General features: G+C 38.4%; 1 protein-coding gene across 7 annotated transcripts in view; it reads right to left on the reverse strand.

Moving 5' to 3' along the window:
• PFKP (phosphofructokinase, platelet) overlaps window positions 1–15,953 on the reverse strand; it is an 85,997-nt gene that overhangs the window by 29,181 nt on the left and 40,863 nt on the right. For 4 of the 7 annotated variants that reach the window (XM_077808327.1, XM_077808330.1, XM_077808329.1 and 1 more), the window contains exons 9-12: window positions 14,323–14,415; window positions 12,880–13,005; window positions 12,181–12,245; window positions 7,926–7,995 (exon numbers count right to left, since the gene is read on the reverse strand). In XM_077808327.1, coding sequence (XP_077664453.1) covers window positions 7,926–7,995; window positions 12,181–12,245; window positions 12,880–13,005; window positions 14,323–14,415 — 354 coding nt within the window. Of the gene's footprint in view, window positions 1–3,378; window positions 3,397–7,925; window positions 7,996–12,180; window positions 12,246–12,879; window positions 13,006–14,322; window positions 14,416–15,953 lie in introns of all 7 variants that reach the window. The other 3 variants (XM_077808324.1, XM_077808328.1, XM_077808323.1) reach the window with 1 other exon arrangement.

Genomic DNA, 15,953 nt, shown 5'->3' on the forward strand with positions numbered 1-15,953 from the left:
AGATCAAATCACTCAGGGTATTGTATTTTCATTCTAACAGGGTCAAAAACTATGACAAAAAAAACCCTCAGTTATCCACTTGGTGTCATAATATCAGTGCAGAAATTTGCAACAAAAAAAAACGCAAAGTAGGCAAGGCAAAGAGTGTGAAGGGACATGTTTTGGTCCATTGGCATAACCACTAAGCATGTGTTATCAGCTGACTCATGGAACAGAAAAGACATCAGCTTCAAATTAAAATGTCTGCCAAATCCTTATGCAGGCAAGATACCATAACAACGGTCACTGAAAGAGACTTTCACAGTGGGATTACAGTTCAGAGATCACATTTAGACAACTCAAACTACTTTTGGGTATGTAATGTTTGCATGGAATTAAATGGAATTAGGTGGAATTAAATGTATTTAGGTAAAGGTGTTTAGTCCTTTCAGAGCTCAGAATGTCTCTGTGTTCAATTCTACAGTGAAGTCAGGATAATGAACATGTAATATTGCAGTGATTTCACAGCTAAGGCTACAACATCAGATAGAGGTTTATGACTTCACTAAAGATCAGAGCAGAGAACAAGCTGGGCTGTAAGGAGAAAAACTCTCAATAAAACAAGATCTGCTATAATAAAGGGAAACAGAACATTATCAGGTAATTTGTGCTTTGTACACATGCTTTTAACAGTGTCAAAGTCCCTCTTTACATTGCTTAATTATGAATTTACCTTGGTTATGTTAAAACAATTGTTTGTAAGGGGCTTTACAGGAAAGCATATTCAGTACTCCTCAGGTAACCAAATACACACAATGTTGTTGTAAGCTGTTCCTTTTATTTATAGGTCAGATATACAAGGTCCAATTCTGACCTCACACCAGGTTTGGAACAGCAAATATTCTTTTCTGCAATGAAGTTACTCCTACTTCAGAGTGGTGTAACTGAGACCACGGATTCTTTCCTAAAGAAACAGCTCTATGATTTCCATTGTAAGTGCTAAAGGAAATGACAAGTCAAAATGAGCTTTATCAGGATAAAAAAAGTCAAGTTATTGAGTAAAAAATTAGCAAAACATCTTTCTGACTAATTTTAACCATGGTTCATAGAACTCTACTCAAGTCTTCTCTACAACAAGCAGTACCTGAAATAGAGAAGTGTTCTTTACAAATTAATCACTGGTTATTTTCCTTGAAAGTTGTACTAAAAACAAAAAATCATTAAATTATAACTTTTAGATATTGGGCCAGATCCTCAGACAGTGTAAATCAGTGCAGCTCCATTGATTTCCATGAAGCCATGCTGATTTACACCAGTCAAGAATATGATCCATTACTTTTAAATGAAAGAAGTAAGTCTATATTCATAATACATAGAATTTGGTTTCGTATTTCCACAGTTGAAATTAATACTGGCAAAAAAAATCTTAATAAGGATAGAACTAAAACTTTGCGTAGTTTAACTTCTCCAGAAGGTAAGCCATGTTATTTTACATTTAGTAAGGGTGAAGCATTCAAGTGCTAGTGAACAGCAGAAGCAAAATGCAAAATAGTCTGAGCTTGCGTGGCAGCACTCATTGAGCTTTAAGCAATTTGTTAATCACATTCAGCAGCACCTCCACATTAAAATGGCATGCATTAAAGTGCTCTGCCTGGATTTTGGCATAGCAATGGCCTAATTGAGGAGGAAACTCTTCCATTTTCAATCCCAAAAGAGAACAAACATTTTGGGTTTTTTTCTAAAGATTACAGATTGTAAAAACCAAAACAGTTGCTAACAAAAATCATGGTATTTATTCAAATATTGCATGGGCAGTGTTATTTCCCGGCCATTGTGCCATAGAGTGTGACAGTGCATGCCAGACTGTGTTTGCCTGTAGTGAAGAGTCTAATTTTCCTGTATCTGAAGCACAGGTGGGCAAACTATGGCCCGCGAGCCACATCCGGCCCACAGGACCCTCCTGCCTGGCCCCTGAGCTCCTGGCCCAGGAGGCTAGCCCCCGGCCCCTCCCCTGCTGTTCCCCCTCCCCCGCAGCCTCAGCTCACTGCGCCTCTGGTGCAATGCTCTGGGAGGTGGGGCTGCGAGCTCCTGGAGCCACCAGCACTCCAGGCAGCATGGTAAGGGGGTTGCATAGAGGGCAGGGGAGTTCGAGATAGAGATCAGGGGGCGGGGGTGTGGATAGGGGTTGGGGTGGTCAGAGGGCAGGGAACAGGGGGGTTGAACGGGGGCAGGGGTTCCTGGGGGGCCATCAGGAAGGAGGGGTGGGGGTTGGATGAGGTGGAAGGGGGCAGTCAGGGGCAGGGGTACCTGGGGCGGTCAGGGGACAGGGAACAGGGGGGGTTGGATGGTGCAGGAGTCCGGGGGGGGATGTCAAGGGGGCAACTTTTATTAAAAGTTTTGTACTGCAAATTGATATTTAAATTTTCTTCTGCTACCTTCAAGGAGATGTTTAATTTGCCCAATGACTAAGCCTTCACACATGGTATTGGTAAATCTTATATAATATTGTGGCTATTAAAAATGGAATGGCTGTGGCTCCTGAAACATTAAATCTTTTTGCTTACGTGTGGCTGATGGCGAGTAACATTTGGATATTTCTGTTGCCCCATTGCCAGAATTTTGCATCCTGATACTTAAAGACTAGAACAGCTAGTAGAGGAATTTATTATTTGACCTCTTGGAAATCAAAAAAAGATCATTTTTCTTGGACATCACCTCTATATTCATCTAATAACGAATGGACTCAATCTTACCACTGCTCATCCCTAGACAATGGAACTAGATGGTGGACACTTGTTTGCTCCCAGGACTAAGAAGCGTCATTAAGTTATTAAAACTATGATAACACTATGGTAATTCAGATATCTACAGATCTTATGCTCTTTGCTTTTATTCTCCATTGACCTCTTCATTCTTCGTTAGTATTTTATATCAATATTAAATTTTCAGCATTGGGCCCTTAAATCATGCAAGGAGCCTACTTGAGTTTGCAGGATCAGGCCCCCTGTTTTTTATAACCCTCTGTCAATACACATGGTATGGCTTGGGATAAACATGCCATGATAGATAAGCATTAAAAGTTTCTACAGAAAAACGGTTATCAGTACATTATGAAATCTTCATTTTACAGAAGTCAATTTAAGTTTCATTTTAGAGTTATTGCACAAACTCTAAAATTCAGGGGGGTTGGGGTGAAAAAGGCTTGATATAAATAATTCTGTGGCAAAACTGAAGCACAGGTCCTGAACATTCTACCATCCAGCTGTTGAGCACAAGTTTAAAATAATTTTTTTAAAAAGGCAAATTAAATCTCATTACCATGCAAAAGTAAAACAGTCTCAAAACCTACAAAGGTTACTGAGCTGTCTAAGATTAGTCACTGTGCAAATAATTACGTACACTACATGAGAGATCATCCTGTTAAAGAGAACAGAAAGATTTTTAAGTAACAGGCTACTCCTACAGACATTTTCTGCTAATTAACAACCTCACGATAGTAACGAGATAGTAACTACAATCCTACAATGCAAGGGTTCTCTGTATAAATGGGATAATACTCAAAATTTGATCAGTTACTCAAGAGACAAAATCTTCATCAAGAAACTTAGACATTGACAAATATTTGTATTTATTTATTTTGTACTAGAATACTAAGGGTGATTCTCTTACCTAGTATAGGAGCAATGCTGATTTATACCAGCTGAGGATTATTATCTTGCCATAGATTTTTTAGTTATTTTTCTTTCTGTAACAGGTCACTAAGTTACTATATTCTTGGCTTTGTTATTCTTGCTTCTTCTTTTCCACCCTGTTCTTATCTTTTTTTCCCCAGTAAGTTTGACTAGTTTTCTATGTGTGTTTGCTTTTAGACAACAATAATTATATAAACTCCTGTGACATAGTATATCAATAGTTCATTTACATTTTTTATCTTTAGTGAAAAACCATTTTCTGGATATTTTTAAACTGCCAAGCACCCGAAGAATGTAAATCCAAAACCTCTTAACACTTACAAGACAGAACCAGAAACACTTGTTTGATCAAATCCTAACAGTTACTAACAATTACAGGCCAACCTAAAACACCCACAGCATACACAATACACAGCAAGACTATAGCCAAGATTTAAAAAAAAATATTAGCCTCAAGCTAAACTCCTATGTTTAGGTATCTAAATAAATAGCCTGGTTGTTCAAAGCTGCTGTGCTGATCATCCATCAGCTTCCATTACAATCAACAGATTCTACTAAGTGCTCAGCACTACTGAAAATCAGGCCACTGATTTAGGCATCTAAACATGCATTTTGGAACCTAATTTAGGCTCCTATTTTTGAAACTCTTGGCCTTTATGCCTAAAGATTCCTCTGCCCTGTTTGGTTTTTTTTCTGCCATTTTATTTGTTTCTAGTTGTAGAATTGTCTCTACTTTATATTTCTTGTTTCCTTCATTGCCTGATTTCCTTTAAAGCATAAGTTCTTCCTGGTTTTATCTATTTGCATGTTGCCATACTTTCTCAGTTCCTATATATATATAATCAATATTTTCTGTATTCATGTTTAAACTCTTGGCCAGTGGCTAAGAATAAATGGCAATAAATCTAAGCCAGAAAGTTTATACTCTAGCAATTCCATTTTTCCAAAGACTATGGAAAGTTTTCAGAGTAGTAGCCGTGTTAGCCTGTATCCACTGAAAGAAAAGGAGTACTTGTGGCACCTTAGAAACTAACAAATTTATTTGAGCACAAGTTTTCGTGAGCTACAGCTCACTTCATCGGAGCATCCTGGGTTTAGCAGGCCAATGCTCAAACCACTGAGCTATCCCTCCCCCTCTGAGACTACAGAACATATATGACAGAAAACCTAAGTGGAGGAAGGGTTAGTAAACATTACAGAGAAGGCATGGCCATCTAATGATACAGAGCTCAAGGATTCATGGAAAATCTTGGCCCACATTTTGGGGATCTCAAGGCTTCCATGCAAAGTACTTTCCTTGGTTTGTGGATGTGATGCCATTGTTTGGCAGTCTGCAACTGCATTTGTAATACCACACCTGGGGCATGGGTCCTCAGCAATGGGTTTTGAACCTGGGACCTCTGGTTCTAAATGCATAGAGCCTCTACCGCCTGAGCAAAAAGTCTCACCTCTGTTAGCTTAGGCTGTATAAGGACAACCTCTTTGGCTCAACTACCACTACAGGGGAACAAAGCACCACACTGACTGGCTTACATACTCTACTATCCACTCCTATGAGGGGAATAGAAGCCAGGGACTTAAAATAACATTGTAAGTAGCAGTAACGAGCACTCTCCCCCACCCCAGTATTTTTTGCAAACTAAATGGCATGTTTTGTTTGCACTACATGTGGGGGTCATGATATTAGCTGTTCACAACATTTCTGGGTGACCACCTGGTATGCATGTGAATGTTCCCTAATTTTAATCTGATTTTTTTTTTTTCTTCAGAATGTCATACTGGAACAGCATTATTTACATCGTTCTTCCATAAAAAAATACAACTCATCCAACCAGGAAGAAGAAACAACAACAGGTGATTTAGGTGATTTATCCTACACCACAAATCAGAAATAATGAAAACGGAATAGTCAAAATGAACAAACTGTGAATAACACACAGGCTGAAATTTTCAAAGACAGGAAAACGATAATTAACTGCAGCTTGCTTTAAGACTTCAACATAGACTTTGATCCTGATGTAAGTCTACCATTCAGGCGAGAATGAGTCAACAGGATTGTTTGTCTGAGGTGACTGATAATGCTAGTGACTGAATATGTTTGCTTATGCATAAAATTTGGAACCAAGTACATCGTGTATTAGGGTGGGTGGGCCTAGTAAAGGTAGTTTGGTTGTTTTATAAGCACTGCATTAGATCACTGCAAAAACAGTACAACTCTATTAAGGATTTGTGAAAGTTAGTATAAGAGAAACAAATCAATTATTGCTTCAAGTTGTTTAATGACAAAACACATCCTTACTTATCTGTAGTACTACTTTGCCTGTTAAATTTTAGAGGGATCTTAGTGACCTTCTCACTGTTATTTTAAATACTTTACATTATTTTCAGAGTTCTAGACTTTTCATCTTTCCAGTTTTTAAGCTGTTTTGCATCTGTGATTTAACGTTACAAACAAACAAATTATTCCTGTTAAGTGTCTGTTTGGTGAACGCTTCCTAATAATGAATATACTGGTAGGGCGCAAGACTGGTTTATGAACAATTCGTAAACTAGGGGAAAATCAGGATCATTTTACCACTAATCTATGCACAATGAATGAATGGTTAGATCAGGCCCACATGGCATATGCAGCTGCTGATCCCTAACTCCACCCTCTAGCCTTCTAGCCGCACACACTGAGGTCTCACAAACCGTTTTGCCCGTTGGATGCTGTCAAGGTTCCTCCCCCACTCTGAACTCTAGGGTACAGATGTGGGGACCTGCATGAAAAACCTCCTAAGCTTATCTTTACCAGCTTAGGTCAAAACTTCCCCAAGGTACAAAATATTCCACCCGTTGTCCTTGGATTGGCCGCTACCACCACCAAACTAATACTGGTTACTGGGGAAGAGCTGTTTGGACGCGTCTTTCCCCCCAAAATACTTCCCAAACCTTGCACCCCACTTCCTGGACAAGGTTTGGTAAAAAGCCTCACCAATTTGCCTAGGTGACTACAGACTCAGACCCTTGGATCTTAAGAACAATGAACAATCCTCCCAACACTTGCACCCCCCCCTTTCCTGGGAAATGTTGGATAAAAAGCCTCACCAATTTGCATAGGTGACCACAGACCCAAACCCTTGGATCTGAGAACAATGAAAAAGCATTCAGTTTCTTACAAGAAGACTTTTAATAAAAATAGAAGTAAATAGAAATAAAGAAATCCCCCCTGTAAAATCAGGATGGTAGATATCTTACAGGGTAATTAGATTCAAAAACATAGAGAACCCCTCTAGGCAAAACCTTAAGTTACAAAAAAGATAGACAGAAATAGTTATTCTATTCAGCACAATTCTTTTCTCAGCCATTTAAAGAAATCATAATCTAACACGTACCTAGCTAGATTACTTACTAAAAGTTCTAAGACTCCATTCCTGGTCTATCCCCGACAAAGACAGACTATAGACAGACACACAGACCCTTTGTTTCTCTCCCTCCTCCCAGCTTTTGAAAGTATCTTGTCTACTCATTGGTCATTTTGGTCAGGTGCCAGTGAGGTTACCTTTTGCTTCTTAACCCTTTACAGGTGAGAGGAGCTTTCCCCTGGCCAGGAGGGATTTCAAAGGGGTTTACCCTTCCCTTGCATCCGATGAAGTGAGCTGTAGCTCACGAAAGCTCATGCTCAAATAAATGGTTAGTCTCTAAGGTGCCACAAGTACTCCTTTTCTTTTTGCGAATACAGACTAACACGGCTGTTACTCTGAAACCTTCCCTTTATATTTATGACAGATGCTGAGGTGAAGAATCCTCCTACCCAGTGCCCTCTCCCCTTCCACCAAGACTTTCAGGTTCTTTTAAATCTAAGTACTTTGCTTTTGCATCCTTCCATGCCTTGCAGTATAAGAGAGCATAATAGGAGGCACAAGCACATAGACAGACAGCAACAGGCACCATAGGTATAACCATGATAGGTAAGTTCCTTTGAAAGGAATTTCCTAGGAAGAATATTACTTGGCTTTAAAGGACTATTACTCTATACCAATTTTATGATGAAATTCAAAGTATCTCCTACCAAGCTTCTATCTTTCATTAAAGTTTTTATTTTAATTATACCAAATACAGTACAAGGTTATTTTTAGAGAAACAGTTGTTAAATTCCAAACTGAATATATTGTTTTAAGATTTCTTTGTTAAAATGCTCCAGACAAAAATTATTCTGTGCACTGGGCAGAAAAACAGAACGGCTCATTTAATCATTCAAATGGTATGACTTACCTTTGGAAGTTCTGCATCTAGTCTTCTGTGAGACAATAATTTGTAGGTGTTAAGGTTGTTTTCAAAGCTCCTAAAGAAGGAAAAATAATATTTTCATTATGTAGTTTTTAAATTCTTTGAAGAAAATGTGTGTTTTTGTAACTAATAAGGATCTCTCTGTCTATGCAGTTTTGACAAGTTGCTAAATTTGGCACTTTGCATCCCAAATAGAAGTCACACACATTATAGGTTTCAGAGTAGCAGCCGTGTTCGTCTGTATCCGCAAAAAGAACAGGAGTCCTTGTGGCACCTTAGAGACTAACAAATTTATTTGAGCAAAAGCTTTCATGGACTAAAACCCACTCCATCGGATGCATGCAGTGGAAAATACAGTAGGAAGATATATATATATTATATATACACACACACACACACACACACACACACACACAGAGAGAACATGAAACAATGCATGTTATCATATACACTATAACGAGAGGTTTCAGAGTAACAGCCGTGTTAGTCTGTATTCGCAAAAAGAAAAGGAGTACTTGTGGCACCTTAGAGACTAACCAATTTATTTGAGCATGAGCTTTCGTGAGCTACAGCTCACTTCACATGCAAAAACAAACAAATATTTCTCCATGTTTATTTTTCCCCCTACTGTTCCTCACACGTTCTTGTAAACTGCTGGAAATGGCCCACCTTGATTATCACTACAAAAGGTTTTTTTTCCTCTCCTGCTGGTACTAGCTCACCTTAACTGATCACTCTCATTATAGTGTATATGATAACACGCATTGTTTCATGTTCTCTGTGTGTATATATATCTTCCTACTGTATTTTCCACTGCATGCATCTGATGAAGTGAGTTTTAGCCCACAAAAGCTTATTCTCAAATAAATTTGTTAGTCTCTAGATTGCCACAAGTACTCCTGTTCTTTTTAGACACATTATAGACTCCCAAAACCAGAGTTCTGATTTTACAGAGATGATTTAGAAAGATGAAAGGGGTTGTTAGTATTGTTCTCATTACCTGCTAGTATCAGACAAGGTCCCTGCTAGAAGCACATACAGGGTCATAATTTTTTTACAATCAGAAGTGATCTTTTTAGTGATGGAAGGAGGATCAGTCTCCTATTGCTAATCACTTTTAGCCCTGAATATGCGTGAATGGAAAGCAGCAGGATGGCCAGACTTCACTGTCATACCAGAGAGGAGAAAATTTAAGGCCAAACACTATTAAATTTTCTACAAGAGAGCTGCAACAGGAAGCTTCACTTTCACCCCTAACTGACATGAATGAGGGTGTAAGGTTGCCTCACAAAAACTGAATGGCAAGATGCAAACTTAAAGCAATTAAGCTGGTTCAGGAGGTGCCCCTGACTAGACAATGACTGGTTTCAGAGTAACAGCCGTGTTAGTCTGTATTTGCAAAAAGAAAAGGAGTACTTGTGGCACCTTAGAGACTAACCAATTTATTTGAGCATAAGCTTTCGTGAGCTACAGCTCCGATGCATCCGATGAAGTGAGCTGTAGCTCACGAAAGCTTATGCTCAAATAAATTGGTTAGTCTCTAAGGTGCCACAAGTACTCCTTTTCTTTAGACAATGACTATTTCTAGTCTGCAGAAGAGAAAAGGAAACTAAGGATTTTAGTTTAGAAGATGCACATTCTTCAACAGAAGTTATTCTTCTGAGCTGGGTGAAATTTTGTTATGGGATTGAGACTGATAGGTATGAACTCACCCTTCATTAAACATAACTGTAAACATAAGCCCCCATCTAAGACAAAAGGAGTGTTAACCTGCCCAAGTGCTTTTTCTTAGTATTGCTTTCAGAGAGATACAGCCTAATGGAGCAGCTGAAAGCACTGCGCCCGACCCTAGAAGAAATCCGAGGAGAAATTTGGGGGTCAGGGATGCAGGTTGACTAACATGCTCTTGGCGCTGTGAGAAAAAGAAGCTGTTTCTGGCTATTCGATTCCTTCTGCATTCAAAGACACAGGACCTCGTACGTTCTTTGTAAATAACCAAAACTACATCAAAGTAATACCTTTCTACCACCAATTTCTATTCCCAACTGGAACATCCACAGAGCCCCAAACTGACTAGCTGCTCAGATCAAAAGGGCAACATTATTAAACTAAAGAGTAAATAATACCAAAGACAGCAACTCAAGTTACAGTGGCTGACCTTAAAAACTTTACAATGTTAACTTTTCAACTACTGGAAGTTAATATGACTTAGTATAGGGAACGCCTAGGGAGTATACTGTCGTAATATTATTTATTTACAAAAGCTATTGAAAAGTACTAAAGGTGATAATGACTGTATCTTACTCTCTAAAGTGCTTATCTTCGTTATATATAAATTTACAACTGAGTATACTGATTTACATAAGGAAACACATTTTTATCAGGTAGCATTCACCCACTTTAACCACAATCACAGTGACTTTCCAAATTCAGACACTTAACAGGAATAATTTGTTTGTTTGTAACGTTAAATCACAGATGCAAAACAGCTTAAAAACTGGAAAGATGAAAAGTCTAGAACTCTGAAAATAATGTAAAGTATTTAAAATAACAGTGAGAAGGTCACTAAGATCCCTCTAAAATTTAACAGGCAAAGTAGTACTACAGATAAGTAAGGATGTGTTTTGTCATTAAACAACTTGAAGCAATAATTGATTTGTTTCTCTTATACTAACTTTCACAAATCCTTAATAGAGTTGTACTGTTTTTGCAGTGATCTAATGCAGTGCTTATAAAACAACCAAACTACCTTTACTAGGCCCACCCACCCTAATACACGATGTACTTGGTTCCAAATTTTATGCATAAGCAAACATATTCAGTCACTAGCATTATCAGTCACCTCAGACAAACAATCCTGTTGACTCATTCTCGCCTGAATGGTAGACTTACATCAGGATCAAAGTCTATGTTGAAGTCTTAAAGCAAGCTGCAGTTAATTATCGTTTCTTGTCTTTGAAAATTATAGGAATATGGACTTTTATAACTGTCCTTTCTAGGTTACTCCTCTGAAACCTCCTCTACCACTGTTACTAGCAATATAATTAACGACATTACTTAAAATAAAATAGCCAGTGTTAATGTAACCCACATGCCTGGTACTACAGCATTTGACTTAGTTTCTCTGAGGAGGGGAAGAGAAGCAGTGGAGAAGAGACATAGATCTTGGTTGGATATTCTGTATCTCTGCACACATGCAGTGAGCAGGACAGAGCAATTCAGCTAAAAGGGCTTAGAAACTTGTAGAACAGGATGTGGCAGTTAAACTAACATGCTCAGTAGGTGATTCTGAGGCTCTGTAGGAAGTTCTCATTGTGCACAAACCACCGGGCAGGTCACACTCTAGTCACCCTCTGAGAACTGAGCCAATCAGAGTGCCGGGGTGGGGAAGGTTAAAAGTATAGGAGTTAAAGACAGACCTGTGGACTCAGTGGCTGATTGACACAGGACCAAGCGACGCATCTGCCATGTGGACTGAGTCCCAATCCCTGTGCCACTTTGGATACAAGATACTGTTTTACCAAAGACTGAGAGGACCAGTCAGCTGTTAACCTGAAGGCTGCACTCCTGCTAGCTGTGGAGATCCCCCGACTGTTCATTTGATGACAGGGTTCTGAAGTGTTTTAAAGGATTGAGATTCTCCCATTTCTCGTGCTCACAACATACCATGGTCACATCATAAAGACTGCAAAATCATCTCTGAGAGAAGATCAGAGCAGAATGTGCTTTGATGTGTGTGCTAACGAACAGAAAATGTTATGCTGAAACCTTATATTTGAATGTTTGTAACAGAAACAAAAGGGGGAAGGTCTGTACAAGGTACCAGCAGATTTACTGTCTCAGAGCTTTTCCTTAAAAGTTATTCATAGTATTCCAAATACTATTTATAACATTTTATCCTATTTAAAGTGTGTTTTGTGCATATTAAATGTTTGCTTAACTAAGAAAGTGTGGTGCTCTCTTTTAAATTAATTGGGGATTATTACCATTTATTTAGCAGAGTCTTAGATACAATATCCCTGGGGTTTAACTCTGTGTAATGCTTTCTGAAAAATCCTGTAAAGACTGAACTCTTGTCTGTGCTTCAGCAAAGCGTTAAGCTGAGGTGCAGGAGGAAAGGGAGTGGATAGTTATGCAGAATAATGCCTGAGCAGCCCCAGGCCCTGGTACATTAATGGGAAGACAAAGCAGTTCAGTATCTCCTAAAGCAGATAGATGGGTATGATTTGATGTGTTGTACCTTCCACGAAGTCTGACAGCTTCACAAAACTTTCTTTCATCCATTGCTTTCTGTACTTCTTGAGTCTTAAAAATTAATGAAAAGAACAGAATAAAAGGTTAGTAAACTAAGGACTGTACTGTAAATGGATCGGTTCTGAAATAGCACTACTATTTGGAATACTGAAAGGACAATCTGTTGCTTGATTTGTTGTCTGTTGTGACCTGCATCTCACTGGCATTTTTATATTTTTCTTTCCATTTCTATAGAGGACAAGCAAGTTTGAGGGCGGGAGAGGGAAGATTGGCACCTAAAACACCCACAGAAGGAGAATTTTTTTTTAATTTAAATTGGGATGAACTCTGAATAATTTCGGAGGAGGAAACCAGATTAATGCAAATGGGCTATAATGGATGGAGATTTTGTAATCAAAGAGACAAGGTGCAAAATGAAAGATTCAGATGAAACTGAAAAACAATACAGGTTTCCAAATCTGAAAAAAAGCAGCAATGTTTCTTTGTTGGACTGCATTGTCAGTGATTATTCCTAAAACAACTACATAGAAATTACATACAGCAAAGACATAAGAAGAGGTCATTATTACCAAACACAGTTAAGTGTTCCATTCATGTGTTATAACTAATAACAGACCATTGATTGTTAGAGCACTTTGCTATGGTTAATGAATATGTGTAAACTGGCTCTTCTCCCGGAACTCACCATCTGCACACACTCCATTAAAGGCAGACGGACAGCTTGGTTCCCAGACAAGGACACAACACAAGCAGGAGTATCTGGTGTAGCCTCTAGAAGAGCCAGGACAGCTTCCACGCCCATACGGCTTGCCTGAAAAATACAGAGAGAGATGTTTCTGTATTTGGGGATGCTCTCAGTACTAAAAAGGAGTAAAATAGTTGGCTCCCACCACAGAAACAGGGAAGTACCCGAGAGTTCTCTTTAGATTGTTAAAACAATCACTCCTTGATAATTGTGATCACAGCTGGTTATGTTTAATATATTGTGACCCACAGGACAAGTAAGACTGCTCTCACAGCTGGCTTGTCAAGCCCACTGCACAGTCAGGTTTTAATCACAGCTCTTCTAAAGGAAATAGGATTACTAGTAAATACGATTATTAATAAATACGTTATAGTGAAGGTCATTCTTTTTTAAAATCTACCCACCTACTTATATCCATATACAGCACCTATCAGCAATAACTGAGTATGTGAATGTGCATGCTGTCTGCACATCCACAAACTATACCTTTCATTCATTTAGGTTGGTGACTTTGATATGTAGCACTGCAAGGATGAGTAGCAAAGGCAGTTTAAAGCCAGGTGTACACTAGAAACTTTTGCCAGTATAGTAATGCTTCTGTGTAGTGTGATTATTTTTATGACATTTATATACCAGCAATATCCTTAGTGTAGTTGTAGTTATACTGGCAAAAAACACTCTTTTACCAGTAAGCTTTTTTCATGTGGGGAACTGGTATAAACTATACTAGGAAGAGCACTTTTTTTTTTTTTTTACACCATACAAGCTGTGTCTATGCGCTGGGAGTTTGTCCGTATGGCTGTACCTGTATAGCTATACCAGCACACACTTTCTAGTGGAGACAAGGTCTTACACTTTGTCACCCCAATTCTAGTGCATGTGTACAGGGTTTTGCTGTACATAATCCATATTTTTGTCTAACTCCCAGTTCTTTTGTCCATTTAGAGGGATGCCTAAAATAGCAGAATAGAAGACAGCCCCTAACCAGAAAAATTTAAGCATGTTAAGTATGGATTTCAGTGGACCAATTTTGGATTTGATGTGATTCTCCAATTGTGGATTAAATCGCCTATAGAGAGGCGGCAATGGAATCAGCAAGGAGTTAGGAGCCAGTAGTTACTGAGTGTTAAACCTGGCTCTGACACAGTCTCTGTACGTTGCCTGGGGCAAACCACTTTCCTTTTCTGTTGCTTGAGTTGGGGACAATAATTATATTTGGCTACTTCACAAAAGTATTGAGGGTGTTAACTGGTTTTTATAAATGATTCAAAATTCTTCAAGGAAAATGTATGCATAAGTGCAAGCACATTACTACTGCTGTTGCAACATGCACCCCTCCAGGGTTTGCAGACAGATGTAAGTTATCACCATAGCTTCACTCACCAAAATTCTATCAAAAGCTGAAGGAGTACCTCCTCTTTGAACATGACCCAGGATAGTCACACGAGTGTCAAATCCCAGCTGCTGAACCACAAGCTGCAAAGAATTTCAAAGCATAAATGAGAAATATAAAATACCAGCGACACTATGGCAGTTATACAGTGTGCACACACTGGGAATATTGTATTATTACACTATATATGATATAAATGTCACACAATCAACAATGGTGACACAACTAAGGAATTTACTTAAGTCTCTTTGCATCTAGGTTAGGAAAACTCATCTCCAGACTCCTACTGTAATATTCAGTTTAAGAATGGTAAAGAAGTTGTTTTGGCTAAAATGCTTTAATTACAGAGACGCATACTGATGTCATTTATTTAGTAACAAATGACCACTCAGAAAAACAGAAAATATATATGCTGTCCTTAACCTTATAAAAAAGGTTTAAACATCACAATTAGAAGCCTGGAAAAAATAATCTACTGCAATAGGGTTTCTTTATAACCGTATTATAAATATACGGTACTAAATATCTTGGAGTAATTGTGCAATTAAACCCCCTGTGAAGGCATTTAGCCTTATACAGATTTTCTGATTCACTGCCTTTGGCTGATGTCCATGAACAAAAGGAGGTACAACAATTTGTTCCAGAAATTTTGGGCTCCACCAAATTAAAAATGTTGTTTTTTATCCCTCTCAGTAACAGTAAAATCTGTGCAGTTTAATAGCCTGATGTTTTTACTGGGAAAATCACAGAGAGTGAAATAATTTTATACTGAAAAAAGAACACAAAGAGACACAAAAGAAAAACATATGCAGTTATTTACTGCCTCCAGCTACATTTTCTTTCCAGTCCATTTACTCATCAGTAACGTACAAGTCCAGGCTCACTAAAATAGGATCATTCATCAAAATCTCCTCTGTTATAGTGTAAGGTTAGGATGTAAGCAAACAGAAATAAGTACTGCATACTTTCCCCTCTCCTACCAAGGAGATGTATGAACACCTCACTCACTCTCCCCAAGAGTTACATTCCTGCTATTTATAGTTTCCTAGACTTTTTAACAGACTGAAGTCTGTGTAACAAGCAAGTAGTGTTTTCCTCTGTAAAAAACAAGATGAGTGACAACTATTTCCCATACTTTTACTTAAACACTCTAATCAGTGCAACTAATTTGTAGTTTTTTAAATGGAGTACAATTCTATATTGATAAGTCAAGGACTACTTCATTATTTGAGCGCTCCTGAAAAGTGCCAGATTGACAGCTATGGAGAACAAAGTGCTGTAATCACAGAACAGGTGACACACAGGCAGTGTCAGTTCAAGTTTCCTCAAACCATTCTGTCAATGAATGCGTTTCAAAACTTGTTTCCAAAAAGGACCATTCCTAAGCATGAGAGGGTAATTCTATTCGCAGTGCCTATTTAATCCTTGGCATTGGTGAGATTTCCCCAAATGTTTCCTTTACTGGTAAATTGTGATAAGGGCATCATTAGTCCACCAGGAACTTGACAGACCATCACTTATTTTCGACCAAGGACCATCAGATACCATCATCTAATAATTAATTATATGAGACAAATTTAAGCAGATCTCTTAGAGATCAAGTCTCTAAAAATAACACTTC

Source organism: Eretmochelys imbricata, chromosome 2 (genome assembly GCF_965152235.1).
Source record: "Eretmochelys imbricata isolate rEreImb1 chromosome 2, rEreImb1.hap1, whole genome shotgun sequence".
Classification (NCBI taxonomy): Eukaryota; Metazoa; Chordata; order Testudines; family Cheloniidae; genus Eretmochelys; species Eretmochelys imbricata.